This window comes from Telopea speciosissima, chromosome 6, assembly GCF_018873765.1.
Source record: "Telopea speciosissima isolate NSW1024214 ecotype Mountain lineage chromosome 6, Tspe_v1, whole genome shotgun sequence".
NCBI lineage: Eukaryota > Viridiplantae > Streptophyta > Magnoliopsida > Proteales > Proteaceae > Telopea > Telopea speciosissima.
Genome location: NC_057921.1, coordinates 27,732,636 through 27,755,610, shown reverse-complemented (window position 1 = coordinate 27,755,610; position 22,975 = coordinate 27,732,636). Strand labels below are relative to the sequence as shown.

The window sequence follows — 22,975 nt, the reverse complement described above, 5'->3', positions numbered from 1 at the left end:
CTCATCAGTAGGGGGAGCTCGGGAGGAAGCATCGGCATCTTGGTTCTTCGCATCATCCACGAGGGTGGTTACCTCTGAGGGAACGGGAATGGCATCCCCAGCTCCCTCTTTCAGAAAATTTTCCTCGACCTCGGCCACCTCCTTCTCAACCGCATAGTCATATTTTTGGTAATTGAAAAAATCGTACCCTAGGTTGGTCTTGTGGATGTAATGGCAAGTCGTGTTGGCACCAAGGGAGAAGGCCTCTGCGTTGTACTCATACACAAGATCCTCGAATGCCTTGGATTATTTGAAGGCCTCACCGGCCTCCTCTGGAGCAGTCTGGATCTCGTCAACAAAGTCTTTCTTTAGCTTCTCCTTCTCTAACCTGACCTGGGCGAGCTCATCGGACATGACCATGATGCTATCATTGAGACAGGTCTGCTTATTCAGCAGTTGGCGGTTCAAGGTCATGGTTTCAGAAAGATTGGTCCTCATGTTCCCTAGATCAGCCTCCACCTCCTCCTTGCTCTTATTGAGGATCTTGATGAATCCTTTTGATTCTTTCAACTCATGGGCCAACTTGTGGTTCGACTCCATGAGTTGCTCCACCCGTAGTATGGCCTCGACAGAAGAAAGTAATCCCTAGAAGAAAGAAAGAAATGAGCAAAACGCCGACCCGACTTAGGGAAATGACAGGAAGAAAAAGTTAATAAAAAGGGTTACCTTGGTCACTTCCTTATATCCGAGATCCGCGAATCGGCCATGGGAGAGGGACTTAAGGCGAGCCGAGTCCTGTGGAAGATGTCCCCTGCTTAGGACTTCACGGGCCACGACAAAATGGTCGTAGGCCAAATCACCGGCGTTGACCATCCATCTAGGGTTATAGGGGGATGGACGGCGGTCGGGATTCGGGACGAGAGGACTGTGAGGGAGAGTTGGTCCTCACTGACCCTAAGAAAGGGACTTCCCTCAAATTGCTTTCGCATCTTCCCATGCTTGTCGGAAAGATGTTGCTCCTTGTTCTTCCTCTTATTATCGGGCTTGGGGGGTGGAGTTTGACCCCTGAAACGGCCAGTACCCTTCCCATAAAGGTCGGCCACGACCCCCTTTTCTCTCTCCTTCTCCTTCCCCTTTTTAAAAATTTTTGAGGCAGTTGCCTGCTCGGGTTTGGAATTCGCAGCTCCATCAGCTGCCTGCTCGGGTTTCGAATTCGCAGCTCCTTCTCCTTCCCCTTTTTAACTATTTTGCCGCCTTTTGTTTAGCGGCCATGGCACTCAAACGCGCTAGGCCAACTTCACTGAATAGGAAAAATAATAGTAACAGGTCAGGAAAGGGAGAGGATAATAGAAAGAACTAATTAAAATAGATAAGGGAGGTTGGACTGACCCAGACTGAGACCCCATTTGAAGAGGAAAGCCTCCGATTGTAAATTTCGTACATCGAACCGGAGACCAACAAGAGTGGCTTTCAACGACTCTTTTTCGTCTCGGGTCAGACCAACCACACGATTTTCGACCCTTAGATCGATCTTGGGACACCCTAACCTCAGTGGATTCCCTGGGATGACTACGAAGAAAAATTTTCCTTTCTATTATTCATTGGAGGACGGCACTTCGTCATAAAACTTGAACTGGGCCCACGTCTCACCAAGGTCCCGACAATAGAAGTAATACCAACCCTCATTATACTTCTTCAATGAATAAAAATGGGCAAAAAGAGGGAGGGTCGGCTCCCGGCCACGGACAGATATATAAATATAAAAGCTGAAAATTGCTTTCTAGAAGTTTGGCATGACCTAACCTAGGGCCAGTCCCCAGTGGTTGAGAACATCGGTCACAAACCGGTGAACTGGAAAATGAAAACCCACCATGAAAGCGTCAAGGTGCAGACAGACTTTGGGAGCACGGGTCGAGCAAGCCCTCTCTTGCCGATTAGGTCGGCACATCACTATGTCAAGGGGGATGAAATATTTCTTCCTAATGGTTTCGAGGGTCGAGTCCTTCAGGGTGCACTCGTAATCCTCGACCCTCATCGGGACATGATTTCGAGCTTCGAGGAATTAAACTTCCTCCTCCTCTTGCTCCTCCAATTCGGTGGAACCTTTATCACCTTCATCCTGACCTACGGATCCTTGCCCCTCTTCATGGTTTTCATGATTAGAGGACACGACAGCCTCCTGGTTAGGTCGGACAACAGACTGCCATATCTCTACCTCCTTCCCCGTCCTAGAAACTACCTCTCAACTCTCACTGTCACCAGAATAATAGGAAGATCTGGAGCCTTTGCTCTCAGGATCACTACCCTCGCTAAAACCCTTTACAGCACCCTTGGTGGGGACGGGTTTGTAGTCACTATCAAAAGACATGAGGTACAAGACTACAAAGATACTTACTTATAGGAGGAAGGGAAAAAGGGATGAGCTGAACTGAACGATGGAGAGAGTTGAACACAAGAGAGAAACAGAGCTGAGTAGATGACACCGATCACCAAGCAACGAAAACATAAAAGAGAGCAAGATGAAAGAAATGAAACACCTATTTATAGGGCTGAAGGGCGGGTAGACAGCGATATCCAACGGCCCAAATTGAAAGAATCAATGGTCGAGAACAAGCGACGATCTCTATACCCAAGACGTAATCATGATAGACGCCACGCGACTGATCACGAATGGATGCGTCGCGCAGGCGCTTGTCTTCCCAAGGTGTAATACGTATCGCCATAAATGCGGATGTCACGTCAGTCAAACCCATAAATGGAAAAACCCGATCCCCTGAGGGCATTGGTAAACATAACCCGAACCAAGGGCGAGTGAACCGACCTACTCTCATTAAACAAGCATATTCAATAAGAGTTGGGGCCTATGATGAGTTATAATTCACCCCGACCTGTCCCCAAGAAAAACGTGGAGAACCGGACAACTAACATACATACCCTGGGCTTGGGTCGGGATAATCGACTCAGGTCGGCCTCGCACTGCCAGAATATGGTACGGTTGACTAACCTAACCAGGGGCTCCATTCAGGTCAAAGTCACACCTTCGGCATGACTACCAGCCTGACAATGTCGGGCACAAATCATTCCACCTAGGACTACATGGAGCCAACACTATCATCTATGATCAAGTAGACACACACATCGATCCAGCAAGTAAAACCTATAAATAGACATGCCTAACCCAGGTAAAGAGGACTCTTTTTCCTTAAGTTCATAACTTGGGAATAGTATCTGTTGTAGAGGTCTGACTTAGGCATCAGAGTGTACTAACCGGTCCAGGCCGGCACTTCCTTATCTTCTGTTGTCTACCTATGCAGGTCGACCCGACCAAGTGGACCACAACTCAGATCAGATCTTGTCGGAACAGGGGCTTTTGCCGTTTAGGCCTTTTGGGACTTTTGGCTGTGATGTGTTTATGTTCAATAATTCCTAGCTATAATGAACTATCCTCTCACATTCCTTCTTCTTTTTCCCAAATAACGGCCATGCTTTCATTGGAGATAGAGAGAATGGAATTGGCACTGGAATTGACCCGATTCCAATCTAAAATAGCCGATCCTATTGATCGCAGATCCTCAAACACATAGAATGAATAAAATGAATAAATGGGTATTAGTCTATGATCTTTTTGCTACTAGCAATCAATTGTTGTTTCTCTGATCTGATTTGAAGTCTGATTTTTGTTGGGTATTAGTCTATGATCTTTTTGCTATTAGTGGTTTGAATCCTTGCTATTAATTCCTTCTTTATAGACTGATTTAAGCAACCAATGTATACCCTGGTTTGCCATTTAGTGTTTTATTGGTTGACTTTGATTATTGTTACTGATGCAGTTGATTGTCTTGTATTATGGCAAAGCTCTATGATGTGGGCCATGTGTCTCTGTAATGAGGAATTTAAAGAATCATTTATCCCTCCCAATTTGTTGTTGGTGTATGAAATCTGTCTTTAAGGTAGGGATAAGGCTGAGTTGGAATCTATATTAAAGTAGGATCAGGTACTAAGTTGGGTAATTAAGTACCTGTTGCCATCCGTATCATAGCCTTTTGGATTCCAATTAATTTATGTAGAAGATGAGGGAGGGGGTTTAGGTGCTTTAGCAGTGACGTACAGAATTGATATCATTTGTATTTATTTGGTCAATTGGAGAAAGTTAATGGCCATGTAACTCTATAAGTTCCAAGTGTTTTGGTTCTTTAATTGTACTTCATCCATCCCACAAAGATAGTCATGTTTTTCACTATCCCAAATTGTTTATCCATTTTTTTAGAAAAAAGATACAATGTTTTGGTGAAATAATTTTTTATTTCTTGTTTTCTCAAAAAGACTGCTCTCCTATCTTTATTTTCTTTATGTTTCTTCATTTTGGTGATTTTATCACCAAAAGCTCACGATACTATTTTTAATCTTTGTTTTCCTCACTTCCTTGTTTGAAGCTGGCTAAATGAATTCAAGTTTGAGCTCTGATACAGCTCCATAATGTCTCATATTAACTGTTTCTATTTAATTTAAAATTAGCAGTTTTTATGAACAATTTCTTGCTTGAACTGTGGAATTATAATGTTTGTTCAATTTTGTGTTTCCTACTACTATCTCTCTCCTCCAGTAGAGGGTTATTGTGTTTACTTTTTTGGGTTTTATTTTAATTCTTTCATTCATTTCAAGTAGATAGAATCTGGCATGTGGTTGTGTAGGTTAGTCTTTAGCTAAAAAAGGGAGAGCACCTGGGTAAATACAAGGAGATGGGGGTTCGACTTTGCCAAGACTATACTAGTTAAGTAAATCTGTGGAAATTATTGATGGAAACTTTAACACAAAATTAACTAAAACCTAAGAGTAGAACTAGAAGTAAAACAAAAGCTATGAAGCTAAACAGGATAGAGACAGACTAATGACAGCAAAACAGAAATTGAAATTGAGAGGAAAAGCATGCGCAGGTTTAACTACTATGTAAAGTTGATGGAAAGATGTGAAACCCACTATAAATTTGAACTTTGAAACTTGTGTGATTTCAAGTTCTGGTTCAGTGTTCATGCTTGTCTCAATGTTGTGGGTTGCATCGATGGTGGATTCAGACCAACTCCTCGACTCACCTATAGAAGATTCCGGGGAGCCAACATAGCTAGCCATCTTGGAATCCGAAGGAGCTGCCGGGTCCCTGCATCTGAGCTACATGTGTCAAACGTGCTTGGACGAGCACATGCAGAAGCTCTCGATCTCTTAGGCCGGATTGTAGGTAAAAATCTGCTCTTGTATGTATATATATATACAATATGTCTGCTTAAATTATGAAGTAGGGGCAGAATGATAATTCCCTCTTGTGGGACCCTCACCCTTTGTAGTCTGGGGCTACCTGTGTGCCAGCATGCCCGGGCCCATATTTATGGCCCATTATGTTTAAACCATAACATAATTAGAAGACTTAAGTAGTTAGTATCTATTAAAATCAGTTTTAGAGAAATACATTTATAAAACTAATTCTATGTGTAGCCTAAACAAACATGCCTTAGTATGACTTACTATACAACCCATTCTTAGCAATAGATTTCATTTTTCTCCCAACTAAGAACCGAATTTCTCCTCTAAGGAGAAGAAGTGAAGAGAAGAAAAGAATAGGAAGAAGGAAGAGAAAAAGGCTAGGGCTTAGGATTTGGAGTCTACTTGGAGCTTAGCATTTGGGGATTCTACAACAAACTTGGAAATTAGGGCTGCCTTACCATCTCCATTCTAAATTCAGGTAGGAACCTAACCCCAACTTCTGATTTGCTTGAATTCTCTCCTTCTCCTTCATTCTTTTGAGTGCATAACTCAATTCAGCCCAAGGCCTAGGAAATCCAACTAGTTGGTGGGTAAATCCCCAAATTTCAACATGCAATTGGGTTAAAATAACCCAATTTGCTATTTCCCACTTCCCTTAATCTAGTTTCTTCAAATGGAGACCCAGCCTGTCAAGATCCATGGCTATACAGCCTGAACCTCCTTTTCTGATTAGTCTACCGGATAGAGTTGTAGGTGACCCTACGGTCGACGGGTTCAAGGACTAGTCTGAATCCAGTCCCTCCTTGCTATCCGTGCTTTGTTTTGGTTTATTAGGGCTTTGACCTAAGGTTTCTTCTGTACTTAATATATGTTTTTTAATTCATTATTTAGGACTGTAAGACCGTTATTGCTGGGGTAGTTTGTGTGTGGTGGAGCTCTTATTTGGCTAGGATATTTCTCCAATACAAGTAAGGGGATTTTGACTTAACTTCAGTGTGTTTATTGTTTTAATTTCTATTTATTATTGGCTGCCATGTCATACATCATAATAGCATGATATTACATATAGTTTTATAGCTTTTCCTTCTTATGCATTAGATGTTGCATGATATTAGGGTGCATTTCATCTTGCATATGCATATATTATCTTGATACTTATTGGAATTGATTGGAATGTGTTGCTGAAAATTTTCTCTCTTATTATATGTTACTAGAACACGTGCCATCATGATAGTATGCACTGGGCTAGGGATATCATGAACCCAATGCTATGACCCTTACCAATAGGGGAGAGCTGTTGGATAACCCGTGGTAGGTTCGAAGGGATGATTCCGGGATGCCATTCACTGTCTTTATCCGAAGAGTACTACAGGAATGGGAACAAACAGTAGGGTTAAAATTTGGGGGTTCGTTGGCGTCAAATGTGTAATACTTGAGCTGATGGGTCCCCACCGTGGTAGAGTGGTATCGCTCGGGTGACCGACGTTTGGTTTATGTTTTTGGGACCGAGGATGATCATACCTACTACAGTAGCATTTATACCCCATGAGACTTAGTATTGATGTTAGGAGCATACTTAGTTATAGGTCATTCGTTATGGACTATTTACACTTACTTGTGTGTTTCCCTTGCTGGGCTCAGTGGAGTTCACCCCTGTGGATATCTTTATTTTTCAGATGACTTGACTACTTCTACTGGTGTCTCTCTTGGAGCTGCCTTTGCCTTGAATTTTCCTTCTGGTGTTGCAATTGAGGCTTTGATGTATGAGGTGCACGATGCTTTGTGTACATGTGATGATTGTGCCTTCTCTTGATAGTGGCCGAACAGCTAGGCTATTTCCTTCCTTCTCTTTTGTGTTATATACTCATTTTTGTATAGAAATCATATGATAGTTTGTAACCTTGCCTTGGGTCACTTTTGAAATTGTACAGTTGTAACTCAAGCTTCAGATAAATATATATATATGAATGAGTTATCATTTAGTTCTCTCTATTATTGATGTTATCCTTATTATTTAATCTCTTCCCCTGTGTTTTAATTACCGTGTTGTGATAATTGTTGTGAATAGGGTACTGCACTTACGATCCTTGGGATTGGTTGGATGTCGGATGGCATCCAGTCACACTAGGCCCTATTAACCGGGCCGGGATGTTACAAAAGAAGAATAAAACAGAGAATAAGAATCACACAGAATAAGGTACCTGATGTAAAACACATACAGAAATCAGAGATGTCAATGTTTAGCACGTAAAAATGAAGTATCATTATTACATAGATATTGCAAATTTGTTAATTGTCAATGAAACTGAACAATGGAATGCTTCTGTCGTAAGTGGGTAACTGAACAAGGTCACTACTCCATAGGAGAACAAATTTAGAACAGATTGGTATATAATCAAGAGCCATGCTACCTTATTTGTACTAGTTTCCTTTTGAGGAGCACCCCCTATTTGTCCTAGTTTCCTTTGAGGAGCACACCCCTATTTGTACTGATTTCTTATTCTCCCTTTTGAGGAGCACACCCCTATTAGTTGCATGACTCTTGGTGGATTCGAACCACCATCTCCTCGGTAAATCCAAGGTGCTCTTCCATATTTGAGCTAAAGAGTCACCTACCTACACAAGCTATATTTTTTTATGCCATTTTTACCCCCCTTAATGGAAAAGAAAGAAAATACTCATATTTTATAAATAAATTCCTTTCATATATATGCATTAAAAAACCTACTGAAGTTAGTAAATGCTTGCTTTCAAAAACTACCTCAAAATTCTAAAACACATCTCTTTTTCTTTAAGTTTTTTTTCTTGATAGGCATATTTTACTTTATAGTAGTTAGTCCTCAAGTGAAGACAAGTTTTGGAGATGTCCTAAGAAGGTTCAAGTTCAAAAGGTTGGGGAGGGTCTTATAAACAAAACAAAGGAGTGGCAAAATCTGGATGTAACTCAACAGTACTATATGTATATTAACTCAGCAGCTGCAGTAAGCAATGAATATAACAGTCGTCCCTAAACCCTCAAATATACCCTATACATGTAGGAAATAACCCCAGCCAACAATTACACTAGTCGGTAGCCATTAGTCCCCCCAGCCGCAGGTTGGTCAAGACTAGTCTTAAGAACTCAGAAAATAGGTTGAATTCAAGTACTTAGATAAAATAAAGAGAATAGGGCAGAGGTTAGCATCAAATGTAGGTAAGTAATCATGGTTGGAAGTATCCTTCAAAAATTCAAACCAAACTGATGGTCCAATTTGTAGTTGTGACTTGTGACAAATATCTTGATTTAGGTCAAAGAATAGGAGATTTTCAAGATCTCACAAACCAGGCCTCAGAACAAACCAAAACCCTATCAAGTGGTGCTCCTGGGCGGTGGTGTAATTGATCCTCTAAATATTACCCAAGACTGATGGATGAGTTCTGAGATAAGTGGACTCGAAGTTGTAAGGAGAAAACCAGAACAACAGTGATGGTTATGTCCTCTGATCAGTGCTTGCAAGAAATAATAACCGCAAGTGTACGGATCAATCGTAGCTACAGGTCGAACTCAAGGAGATGTACGCCACTCTATCTTACTCACTTTAAAGCAATGCAAAGTGAACCAAATTAATTAAAATGTGGAATTAAACTAATGATAATTAAATTAACGTATCCTAACTCACAAGCATCTAGCAAAATTACATATCTAATGAATTGAATTGGCGTCCTAACACATATCCATCTAACCTATCAATACTAACACAGATTGGAGGGAATAAATCGCAGTCACACACCACAATCACATAAAAAAAAATAAAAGAAAGAGATTAGAGAGGGAGAATGAGACTAAGAGATTAAAGTGATGAAACCCGAAGGTGCTTGAACCGGACTGAAATTGCTTGCTTCTCACACTTGAAATGACGCTACCAAATCTAAAATTAAAACAAAAATAATTAAATTAAAAGTTTAACATAATGCATGATGATGGTAGTAAGTAAAAAATAAAATCCTAAAAGCATGATTGAATTAGAGAGGTAGAGAATGAGAATAAAAATAAAAAGTGGAGAATTAGAGTCCTACTAGAATGGAGGAGATAGAGGGGATGAATGTGAGATTAAAATAAAATTAATGGAAGAATTAAGAAGTTAAAAAAAAAATAAAAATAAGAACTAATACTCCCTTCTACCAAAGTTGAAAGTGCATGAATTAATTAGGTTTTGCATGAATGTAATTGATGAAGCTTGAACAACTTGAATAATCCTTGCATGACTTCTTCTTCTAAATCTCCAACTCTTCTCACAAGAATTATAAACTTAGACTAGAAAGCTTTAAAACTAAACTAGAATTAAGAGATTACAACCATATTGAAGACATAAATTGAAAGCATAAAATTATTACAACCATGGAATCAAACTCATAAAATCAAATTAGAACTAGAAAAGCCAAAAATTAGAAGGAGAAGAAGAAGAAAAATTCATTAAAAAAAACTGAACTAAACTGGCCTAAAAATGAAATTATTACAACTCCAAAGCATGTGTATTTATTGGAGAAGGAGAAAAGAAGAGAAAAGAAGTAGGAGAAATATTCCTTTCTCCTTCCTTTACAAAAAGCTTGAATCCTAAGAAAAAAAAATAAAAAAAAATAGAAAGTGGGAGAGATACAAAGCTTAGCTCCCTAAACCTGTTATTTTCTAAAAGTGGACTTTCTAATTTAATTCTTGTGCTTCCTTATCTTTGCATGAGTCTTCTTCAAGTAAAGTGATCAAGGCATCTTCAATGTTTGACTTTTTAACCTTCTAAGGATAAGGGAATCTTCTCCAAAAGAAATCTATCTAAAGTCAAATCCCTAAAGTACCCTTGGAAAGTTGGAGGAGAGAGAGAGTGAGGATAATGACTAGGATTCCATTCAACAATTAAATTTTCATTCTGTCCTTCATAAAACCTGGAGCATGGGGTGCTTTTATAGGCCTCACTATTGCATTCCTTATGAAAAATCACCCAAAATAGACCCAAATTTTGTCCAATTTGGAGTTCGGGAGCTCAAGATATCTCAAGTTGAAGTTGAACTGCTCCAGAGCCTTTCAAATGGAATCTTTCAACTAACAGACAAGTCAATTCCGGATTTATCGCGATATAGGCGCGTACGTGGAACTTCAGCGCCACGGCATCATTCTGGGCCATTAGTTCTGCCTCTAAAAATCGGACTTGATATCAGCCTTCGGATCAACGTCTACTTGAATTTTAAGATAACTTTTGATAATTTCACTATGGCCCCTCGAATTCGAACTTCTGCTTTACTTTGTCCCTGACCAATTTTCGATAATTACAAATAAACCCTATCATAAAAATTGAAAATAGTGGCATGCCATTTTCGCGCGTCGTTACGAAAACGGCCGTAACTTCTTCGTTTCAACTCAGAATCAAGTGTCGTTTGAACCGTTGCGAAGTTGACTCGACGGGCTATGCATCCATACTATTAACACCTCAAAATTATGCTAAGGGACCCACTGTACTCACATTCAAATTTGATTAATTGGCATGATTCTTTTAGTACTCAATCTAAACTTGATTTTCTCGGCTCTTGGGTGCTTTCGGCTACTGCCAAACACCACTAAATAGCTTAAAAATGGTTCCTTAGCATCATTTGCTCTATTTTCACAAGAATTCACCTAAAACCTGAAAACACAAACAAAAACCTCGAGTAGCTCCGTTCCAAGTATACAAATGCATACTTTATGGCCCTAAGATTTCACATATAAATGTGCTCATCAATTAGCAACAACTAATAACAACAGCAGCAGCTTGAAGCTTCAATGGTAACTCTTATGGCCGAAGCTCGGATAAATAGGGAAACAGAAACCAATGGGAGAAATAGAAGAGGGGATCGGAAGAAGGGATATGTCAAATCAAGTAATTGAGATGTCCTGATGAAGAACAACTCGATCTATCTTGTAAATTATAGATGTGCAACCAAGATTCATATTGAAGGTAATGTGTTTAAGCACTGGTTGCTTAAAGCATTACACCCTGTGTATCAAGGTTGGAATACCCAGGCTATTGCCTCCAGCTAGTAATTATAGAGAAACTAGGGTTTAAGTTAGATGGGCTAATTACTAGATTACCCCTCACAGCCTGAGCCATAACACAAGTAGGATTATATTAGAACATATAAAGGGATATTATCATAATACTCTTACAATATCCTCCTATATTCTACATATATCCACCATACATGAATAGAAACCATTGTTCAATCAGTAATTGAATCAAAATAAATTGAATAAATTGAAAATCAACCATCCAATAAATCAAGTAAGTAAACTTCAAGAAATAAAACTAGGGTTTTAAGTCAAAAATAAACCCAACAACAAATCCAAAGTTCCACATGCAAGTGGCTAAACCAAAAGAAATAGGAAAAGGGAAAAGTCCTTGCAATCCATGTGACTTTACTCATTAAGTAAGTCATCCTCATCGAGATCCAGATTCAACCGTTCTCCTTCATCTTCGCCATTCTCTGTAATTTTTCAAATATGAATTTCATAAGATAACATAAATTCAATCATTTGCACAATAGTATCTAATTCAACAATAAGAACTTAGTGCATTCCATATATGGTTGAAGGTAAATAAAAAACCAATAAGCATCATCATTAAGTTTTCTTACAAGAACTCGATCCTATATAGTCTCTATCAATAGGACCATACCATGTTTCTATTTGGAATACTCTGTTCGTCATATCAATCATAGATTTATATTGTATCATCAAATCTGGAATGGTACACCATATTATGAAAGACATGTCATCAAATTTGGAATGACATAAAGACTAGCACAATATTATTGAAACATATCAGACATTTTTCACATTCCTTTGTAGAATAACGAAGTAGAAAAACTTCACATGAAAAATTTGCTGCACCATCAAGTTTGGAATGGTTTCACAAACCCCCATACTTAGTAACCTAACTAAGTTATTTGAAACATATAAACTATCCCGAATGCTTTTCAAGGCTAGATGAGATTTTAATAATTCAAAATAATACTAGGTTAGGTTATAAAGACCTGACTAAATGGTCTTTAATCCCATCTTCTCTGTAGTTTTGAATGTTCGATCTTTGTTCAATCCCTTTGTAAGGGCATTTGTCATATTATCCTTTGATCTCACATCAATCAAAGTGATAATCCCTTGTTCTGTTCGATAATTCAACATGGCCTGTTTCAATGTGATGTGTCTCCTCTTTCCATTAAAGAGTGAGTTATTCACTATCGTCTTTGTTGCTTGATTATCACAGAATATAGATATAAAGTTTAACTTTAAACTCCTCAATGGAATATCCATGATCAAATCCTTTATTCACTCTGCTTCATCTCCCGCAGAAGCTAGAGCATAAAATTTTGATTCCATAGATGATAGAGTAATACCAGTCTGTTTCTTGGACTTCCATGCTACAGTTACTCCTCCTAGTGTAAATACATAACCACTGGTGGATCTGCTGTCTCCCAAATCTGAGCATCAAGATGCATCAGAATATCCTTCCAAAGTTGGAGGATGTCCAGCATAACAGAGAGCATAACCTAGAGTACCCATAAGGTATCTCATCAGCCTTGTCAGGGCATCCCAATACTCTTTTTCAGGATTACTAGTGAAACGACTCAACATGCCTACCGTAAAAGCTATGTTTGGCCTAGTGCAACTCATTGCATACATGAGACTACCAATTAGTTTAGAATATTCTAACTGATTCAAGGTGTCACTTGTGTTAGGTTTCAACCGTTTGTTATAGTCATAGGACGTCTCAATCGATTTATAATCACTGTATACCCAACTAGAAAGTAGCTTCTCCATGTAATGAGATGGACTAAGGGTGATCCCTTGCTCACTAAAGCTTACTCTCATCCCAAAAATGGTGTCTACCATACCAAGATCTTTCATGTCGAATTCTTTGGACAAGGTTTCTTTAATGTCACTCACTATAGAGAGATCAGAACCTAGAATAAATATGTTGTCTACATACAAGTAAATAATCGCGATCTTGTTTGACTCAGACAAAAAATAAAGGCACTTATCCGAGTTGTTGGTCCAAAAACCAAGGCTCTTTACTGTCTTATCAAACTTCTCATTCCACAATTTAGGTGCTTGTTTAAGACCATAGAGAGATTTGTTTAATTTACACTCTCTTTTCAGAACTTTTCATGACAAACCCTTCAGGTTGGTTCATGTAGATTTCTTCTATTAGATCTTCATTTAGGAAAGTCATTTTTACAACCATTTGATGCACAACATAGTACTCAATAAATGTTATGGCAAGAAGAATCCTTATCGTTGCCAAATGACAATCGGGGAGTAGATGTTAAAATAATCTATCCCACGCACCTAGGTATAGCCCTTAGCTACTAACCATGCTTTATACCTAGCTATAGACCTGTCCAGATTAAGTTTCTTCTTCAGTACCCACTTACATCCTATTGGCTTAGCCCCTCTAGGCAGATCAACAAGGTGCTAGGTCTCATTCTACATTAAAGAGCTCATTTTCTCATCAATGGCTTCTTTCCATAGCAGTGAGTCCCTAGATCTCATCGCTTCCTTATAGGTGGTTGGATCGGCCTCTAGATGGTAGGTCACAAAATCCTCACCAAAATCTTTGGGTACTCTATCTCTAGCAAATACTCTTTTAGACTCTAATTCAGTAACCATTGTGGGTTGAGTGTTAGAAACAATTGGTTTAGTATCCATTAGTGATTCTGTAACCATTTTTGTCAGACCAGGCAAGGTCATTCCTTTATCTCTATTTATCCTCAAAGAATATAGCATCCCTAGATTCTATCACCACACTGGTTGATAGATCCAAAAATCGATCTACAACAGTGTCTTCTGCACAACCTAGATACATAGTAAGTGTTTGTTCTAGTTCTCACATTAGGTCTCTTAGGGTCTTGTATCCTAACATAAGCTATACAGCCCCAAAACTTAAGAGTGTCATATCTACAGGGATGGTTATACCATAGGTTATAAGATGTAGAAGGCAGTTTTGAATGTGGTAGTCTATTTAGAATGTGATTTGCAGTCAACACTGCTTCTCCCCAATAGCAAGAGGGCATGCCAGCTGTCAATAACATGGAGTTTAATATTTTTGTTAACGTTTTGTTCTTTCTTTCAGCTATGCCATTTGATTGAGGTGAGTAAGGAGCAGTAGTTTCAAGGATTATGCCCACAAAGGCACAGAATTTCTTAGACCCTGTCAATTTGTATTCTCCTTCCCTATCATTTCTAAATCTTTTAATTTTTAAGTTCAACTGATTTTCTACCCTATTCTTGAAATTTTTAAAATTTTTAAATACTTCATCTTTAGATTTTAACAGGTATAAATGACAATATCTAGAAAAATCGTCTATAAATGTTATCAAATACTTTCGACCTCCTCTAGTTGTGTAGCTTTTAAAGTCACAAATGTCAGAATGTATAAGTTTAAGAAGTTGAGTGCTCCTAGAAACCGATCTGAAAGGTTTTTTAGTTATTTTGGTTTGAGCACACACTTCATATCTGTTAAATCTAATTGAAGTGTCTAATGGTAAATTATGAATTTTTGGCTAGTTTGAGCATTTTTCTATAGTTCACATGTCCTAACCTACAGTGTAGTACTTTGGGATCAAGTGAAATATGGTTAACCTGGTTTATTGTCTCATTAGTTAAACTCAATCTAAACATACAATTCCAAAATAGAAAGAGTTAACAAATAATGTTACTCTACCACTATTAAAAATAATAGACATGCCAACATCAAACAAAATTTCAATTGAAATTAAGTTCTTTTCAAATCCAGGAAAGACTTTAACATTTTTTAAAGTAAGTATTTTACCTGATGATAGAACCAAATTCATTGTCCCTTGTTGAGCCACTTCCACGACGTCTCCATTTGCAACAGTGACAGTCTTTGCAACTTGAACAACATCAGTTAGCAAATTCTTGTTATTGCAAACATGACAAGTCGTTCCAGAGTCTAACCACCAATTTGAAAATGTACTGGCCGACCCCTTACCCTTTCCAACCATGGTAACAAAGTTAGTAGGTTCATTCTTGTCCACCATCATGTGAACTTCCTTCTTTGGTGTGTCAGTGTTTCTTTTCTTAGGACCCCTACACTCAGATGCATAGTGACCCCATTTTCCACAGTTGTGGCACTTACTCTTCTTTTTAAAGTTAGTCTTTTTGGCCTTCAACTGTTGAGGTTCTTTCTTAGGTGGCTTAGACATCCTAGGATTTTTCTTGGGTTGTGAAACTAAATTGGCAGATGTCTGTTGTTGTTTCACCATCTTCAAGTTGTTCTTGGCTTTGTTCTCATCTTCGATTCTGATGAACCGTTGGAGATCATCCAACCCCTCTTGTGCTTTTTTCCTATACATCTCAGTTTTAAAGGAATGCAGGTAGAGGGTAACTTAAAAATAATGGCACCCACTAAGAATGCATCAACAACAGGGATATTCTCTTGGTTCAATTTTGTTCTTAAGTTCTCAAAGTCTGTTACTTGAGAAGTTATTTCTTTGTCTTTTTGAAACTTGAAATCCATGAACTTCTCAATCAAGTGGGTCTTTGATAGTTTCTCCTCTTTCTTGAATTAGGCTTCTAGGTTTTTCCAAATCTCTTTTGCAGTATTATTATAGGTCTCTGGCAGCCTATCTGACAGGCAGTTCAATAGGTAGTTTTTGTAAAAGTCCTCATCACTTATTTGTTGGATTTCAGTAAGGTCCGTGCAATCAGAAAATTTATTTATCATAATGTAGAAAATATTAAGGTACTTCAATCCAAATTAAGTTCTCATTTTTCAAGAACTGAACTCAGAGCCACTAAAGCTTTCCGATTTGACCATCTCAATTGGAACAGCTTGTTTCTCCATTATTATGTGATTTGTTTTTATGCCCAAGGAAAAAAAAATTCAAACAAAATAAAAAATACTTCCAAGGAACAATCACATCTGAGATGAAAAACCCAGGATTTAAGAGTCGGGACGATCAAATTGAACCCTGGAGGAGAACTCAAAACGACAACAGTGCAACGATAGTGGGCTCGCATTGCAGTAGCAGTAGAGGAAGGATTGCGGCGATATAGTGGCATCGGTGCTCCCGGCGTGCACGCTAGTGCTGGCTGGCGCGGGTCGCTAGCTCTAGTAGCTCTTCGGTGATGAATAACATAAACCCAAGGAATGTTGCTCACTTCCTTCTCTTTTTTTTTTCAATAAAAAAAAAACTATACAAAAGCTTTCAATCAAATCTGACAAAAGCTTTAATCAACCTCCTTTTGTCCCTTTTTTTTTTTTCTAAGATCAATCAAGGAATAGTTTTTTGACAAAGCTCTCTGACGTTTCTGCAAAACTGCCTTTTGGTTTTTTTTTTTTTTTTTTGGTTTTGTAATCAATCACCACCAAAGCTGTTGAAGACAAACCTCAAAATCGATTACGCTAAATCCAGAAACGTGATTCCAATATGTAGTGCACGATCTCTAAAACCAGAACTGTGAGTGACGTCAAACACCAAAGTCGATCTTCTTCAAGATCAGAATCCTAAAAATCAAATCAAAATTGATCGCAGAAAAACAAAAATAACTAATGCTTTAAGATTGTTGAAGCTAATGTGTTTAAGCACTGGTTGCTTTAAGCATTGCACCCTGTGTATCAAGTTTGGAATACCTAGGCTGCTGCCTCCAGCTAGTAATTATAAAGAAACTAGGGTTTAGGTTAGATGGGTTAATTACTAGATTGCCCCTCACAGCATGAGCCATAACACAAGTAGAATTATATTAGAACATATAAAGGGATATTATCATAATACCCTTACAATTCATACATAGGCATGTCTTTGCGTAGCTAGTATTCTATAGGTTGTATGTGCAACATAAGTTACAAAATAGTAAGGCACCGCTTGATAACATTCCCAGAAACAGTTTCTGGTGTTCTTTTATGCTGAGAAACACACTAGAGCACAAAAACTGCTTGATAACCACTGTTCTTTATAAATTGTTTTCTGCAGCATAAATCAGAATTTATACTCTCCATAAGACATTTTACAGAACATGTAAGACATGTTCTGCTTGCTCAGCACAAACTGATTAAAAACTGTGCCCAAAACTTTTAACCCAACCCCACCCCAAAACCTAACAATTGTTCAACGAAGGAACTCCTCTCGCTCTGTCGCTCCCTCGATCTCTCTGCTCTGATCGCTCGCTCTTTGTGGGTTCTCCTAGAGATCAATCTCACAACTTCATGAAGGTCTCGTTCTCTCGCTCTCTCGCTGCCTGGAACTCTCTGGGGGTTCTCCTATAGATCAAAAGGGATCTCGATGGCTCATTTTACAGAGCTTCTTCACGCACTCTTCTCCCTGGTCTCACTGTCTCGTCTCGCTCTCTCGCGCTCTGGGGGTTGTCGATCTAAATGGATTTCGGTGGTTTTTTGCAACTCTAAAGGTAACTCTTTGTCTTTTCCATCATGCACTCTCTCTCGCTCACTCTCATTTTGCCCTCTCTGTCGTTCCCTGTTAAAGATTTTAGGGCTTATTTTTTCTTCTCATTTGCTATTTTTTTTTCATGAGATATGTAGTGTATTTATTTTTTGTATAAATATTGAGATCTGTAGTGTATTAATTAATTAATTTTTAGATTCTATATGTTTTGATGTCTCGAAGACCTCTGCCCTTGAATTTTCCCTGTTATATAGGCTTGAATTTTTTCAGCCGAATGGGTTGCTTTGTGAGCCTTGTCTCATGATCTGGATGTTCCTCTGTTATAGATGCTAGAAAGAGGAAAAAAACAGGGATGAAATAACTTGTGATGTCTCTTCATCTAGATGTTCCTCTTAAAGTTGCAGTCTTCGTTTTTACCCTTGCACTCATTAAATTTGATGTTTTTAGTTAAAAACAATTGGATGAAGCCAACGTGACAAGATCCCTGAAGTGATTCTACAGTTGATCTTTGCTAGTGAAATATTTTATTATCTGTATGAATCAAAACCTCCAAACCCCAGTTTGTTCCAAAACCACCACCAGATGTGATTTCAAGGGGTTAAAGTCCTCTCTTCACTTGCTGATTGGGTTGAACCTTAGTTGCATTCAACAAGTCTATGTATCATCTACCTCCCCTAAAAATCTTAGGTCAAACTGAGAAGCACCGAAGGAGTGCTATCCTTCAAAAGCCTACTGGTTTGTCCGCCTCTTGCCTGGCTGGAGGTTGAAAACAACCCCAAACCCAAATCGTGGGTTTTGTTTTTAAGGCCTTATTTCTTAGTTTCAAAATTACCCCCCTTCTTATACCTTTAAAACCATACTTCATTCTAGTAGTGAATAACTGATTTTAGTGGTCAAGAATCATTAGACCACTGAATTGTTAAGACCACATTAACCTGAAGTTGACTTTAGAAAACAGATGCATGTTTCCACACCATGCAAATTTAATGGTTTATGTGCATGTGTGTATTTGTGTTATTCTCTGTCAATGAATGACAACAGGTCCATTACTAAAGTTTCTCTATTATCAATTGCATAAAGGGTGTTCAAATGTCCATCCTCCATGTTATTAAGTCCAAAGATCCATTTTTTTCTCCTTTTTTCCATTTTCAAATAACTAGTTCCTATCTTGTACGCGAGTCATTGTATGTGCAGATATTTTCAATCCCTCATATCAGAATTATAAAGTAGTTCTCTTTAAGCACTGTTATATGTTTGATGCTAAGAGCTTCAACTTGTAATGCTATCTGGAGAGTATATGCAGAGAGATATTTGAACTAAAAAAACTGATGTTTATAGCTTTGGGGTTTTGGTGCTTGATTGGTCTACTGGGTGCATGGTAGAGATGGAACTGTGTCAATTAATAATTTCAAGAAGTTGCCTTCTTTTTTTTTTTTTTTTTGGATCTTGTGCTGTATGCACTATCACCTTGAAGACTGACTTAGTCCTTGTTATATTTTAGTATAGTGGAAACTCATGGATAGATGTGACTTATGTAGCTTGTTATTTTGCTAGGTTATGTTGGTATTTCAGATGTCATAAGATAGATTCCATTTTATTCATATTTGTATTGATAGAGAGAGATGACTCTTTTATCTTGAATTTCATTAATCTACATTTTACCAAGTGGATAGATGTGACTTCTATAGCTTGTTTGCTGTTTATTTTTGCATTAAGTGGATTTCCTCCTCTTCTTCTTCTTCTTTGTTTGCTGTTTTTCTGCAGTCAAAGTCTGGGTTTGTTCCTTTATTGGAAGTCTGAACCCTTTTAAGTAAATAATGGGATTAGTTGAGGTCAACCATGCATATTTATTTTTTTTATTTTTGTTTTAATGTAACTTATATATAATGATAACCAATTGTTATATTTTTTATTTATTTATTTAGGTTTTCAAATGGCATCTAGTTCAAATCCTGCCCCAATGTTTATCAACTGGACTGCAGTTGAGATCGAAAAATTTATTACTCTAATGGTTGATAATATGAGGAATGGTCAAAAGACAAATACAACCTTTACCAAGAGTGGTTGGAGTAACATCAAAGCTGGACTTGAAGCTGCATTTCGACGTTCTTTTACTAAGGACCAACTCCGTAATAAAATGTACAAATTACGGGGTGATTATGATAGCTTCAAGAAACTGCTAGATACAACCGGATTTGGTTGGGACCATCAGACTAGGACTGCTACTGCTGAAGATTTCGTTTGGGAACGGGCTATTCAGATAATAAATGAAGTTTTTTTTTTTAGTCATATATTATATATCTAATTAAAGTTAAAAAGTTAGGTGTACTAAAGCCATGGTTATTTACCAACAGGCAAACCCAAATTGGTCTAGATTTTGAAAGAGTGGTCTTCCATGGTGGCCTGAGTTGGAAGAGCTTTTTTCGGAACATCGTGCTCGGGGAGATAGAGGGGTGAGTCAAATGACAGTGAACATTCCTCCTAGGGTCATCGATGAGCCTGAGGATGTTATTCTTCAAACCCAAATAGATTCTCCAAACTATGGAGGTTTGGATGACATAGAATCAAGTGATGGAGAGGAAGGAGTGACTCATACTGTAACCAAAAAGAGGAACCTGAATAGAACACCACAAGATCGAAGGAAGAAGGGTACCAGAAAATCATTGACTACTTGTACTGTAGATTTTACTAGGTATCTAAATTAGAAAATGGAACGAGGAGGCAGTTGCACTCCCACTTCATCCACCCAACCAGCAGTATGTACTAGTACTGTCGTTCCTGCAGATCCTCTAGTAGATGGACCCTACAGTATTAAGAGCTGTCAAACTGTGTTAGACTCTGTACCAGACATTACAGAGGATATGTATGTGAAGGCTCAGAAGAAAATTCACAGTGACCCTGCTTGGAGACTGTCATTTGTTGAAGTGATTCCTGAAAGAAAGATGTGGATGTTGCGAGCTTTGCTTAGGGAGTAGTCTTGTAGGATTGGAATGTGTGATGATTTTTGGATTTGAACAATGATGTTTTAAGTTGGTTGATTGTTTAAGATATTTTATGGTACTTTTGGATATTTGGTTTTGAATATTTAGGGTACACTTGGATGTAGGATATTTATGGTGTATTTGGATGATTGTTTTAGACTTGTATGTCATTTTATTAAGTGGTTTGTTCCTGGATATTTGTTTTTTTACTTATATGTTATGCATTTGACTTCTTCTACTTTGATTAAATTGCATTTTGCTAAAAGAATTTGTAGTCATATTGATATGTCTATGTATATCCAGATATGTCAATGAACAATGATCATCATGATGATTCATCAAGTGATGATGATATACTCATGATATGTGAACTTCAAAGACAAATAGATCATTATCGGATTAGAGAGCCATTAATGGATAGTCGTTACACAGCATCTATTAAGGTAGCAGAAATTTTAAATGGACATTCAAATCTATGCTATGAACATTTTAGGATGGAAAGACATATTTTTCTCAACCTCCGTGATAAGATGGTACGAAACGGGTGGTTGACAGATAATCGGTATATTCGAGTAGATGAACAACTTGCAATATTCCTCGATACGGTGGCGCATGGTAAATCTAGTAGGCAAGTATGTTTGTCATTTTAGCACTTTGCACAAACAATTAGTTATGTCTTCCATATAGTGTTGGATGCTATGTTGAAATTAGTGCAGGAAACAATCAAGCCGCCTTCTTTTGATGAAATCCCCGATGAGATTCGACACAACAAAAAGTACTACTCATATTTTAAGGTAGTCTCAAAACAGAATATTGAATTACATATTATTGTTTAGGATGACAAGTCCATGATTTTGGTTTGTTGCCTATATCATATAGGATTGCATTGGTGCGATAGACGGTACTCATATTAGTGTTGCTGTCCCGGTTCCAGATCAAACCCGTTATAGGAATTGAAAAGGATTAATCATACAAAATGTGATGTGTGTATGTTCCTTCAATATGCGTTTCATATTCATATACGTGGACTGGGAAGGAAGTGCACATGATGCTTGGGTATTTGAAGTAGCAAGATCAAATCCCAACTTGGGATTTCCTCATCCACCTCCAGGTATAATTTATTACTATAAATTTAATCTTATACAAATTACATTTGAATGTTTTTACTAAAATATTAATTTACAATGTCCATAATACTTCAAGACAAGTATTATGTTGTTGACTCAGGTTATGCAAGTCAACTAGGATATTTAACACCATTTCGAGGTGAAAGATATCATTTACAAGATTTTGAAGGGGATAAAGGGCGTGCAACTACAGTGAAGGAGTTGTTCAACCACCGGCATTCTTCTTTACGGAATGTCATTGAAAGGTCATTTGACGTGTTGAAAAATAGGTTTCAAATTTTAAGGTTAATGAAACCTTATGACATTAAGGATCAAGCCGCAATTATAGTAGCATGTTATGGACTGCACAACTACATCAAAGAAGAACAATGGCAAGATGAATTATTTGAAGAGTATGGGAATGAACAACCAGTGGAAGATAAACTAAATCCAGTTCATCAAACTTTTGAGCAAACTGGTTTAACTGTACCTCAAAGGGTAGGGACAAGAATTATGAATGAGCTTCGAATAATTATTGCAAATAGTATGGCTAGAAGAAGGAAGTTAGCGCAGATTCCAGTTGAATAGTGGTCCTCATGTTGTTATGTTTGAACTTTTAAAGTACACTATTTCATTATACTGTTCTTATTCTATTTGATTTAGTAATTTTGTTAACTTTAATCTGACAGTGATTGTAGTAACTTTTATTAAACTACATATGGTTAAGTCTAAATTATGCTACATTTTGCATAACTGTTATTACGTTTATTTCTTTTAGTATTGAATACATGACCTCCAATGCGTCCATGGGTACCATTGTAAAATGTGAAGTCTGCCAAGCATTGTGTAAAGTTTACAAAACAAAGAACGGTTCAAATAGTGGCAGAGACTTCTTCAAATATCCAAACCATAATTCATTTTTTATGTGGATGGACGAATTTCGATTGTGTGACTGTGGCTTGGGACAATGTAAAGTTTGAGTTGCAAAATCAGAAACAAACCTAGGCCGACGATTTTGGTGTTGTCCGCAATCTACAGGGGTATAAGACTATCAACTTATACGTTCTAATTGAAATGCAATCCATTTTTTTCTTTTTTAAACCAATAAGGGTATCTTAATATATAATAGTGTATTTGGCATACAGGTTTCAAACCGTGGTTGCAATTTTTTCAAATGGGTGGATGATGAAATCAACAGCTCTACTACCAAAGTTAACCCACCCACAA

At 37.8% G+C, this 22,975-nt stretch overlaps 1 protein-coding gene across 1 annotated transcript; it reads left to right on the top strand.

The window, feature by feature from the left end:
* Window positions 1-19,594: 19,594 nt before the first annotated feature.
* Window positions 19,595-22,336, top strand: LOC122665585. The gene is made up of 6 exons (XM_043861740.1): window positions 19,595-19,790; window positions 20,946-21,274; window positions 21,359-21,436; window positions 21,522-21,585; window positions 21,679-21,753; window positions 21,870-22,336. Exons 1-6 carry the CDS (start codon window positions 19,595-19,597, stop codon window positions 22,334-22,336), a joined length of 1,209 nt encoding a protein of 402 aa, XP_043717675.1.
* Window positions 22,337-22,975: the final 639 nt, after the last annotated feature.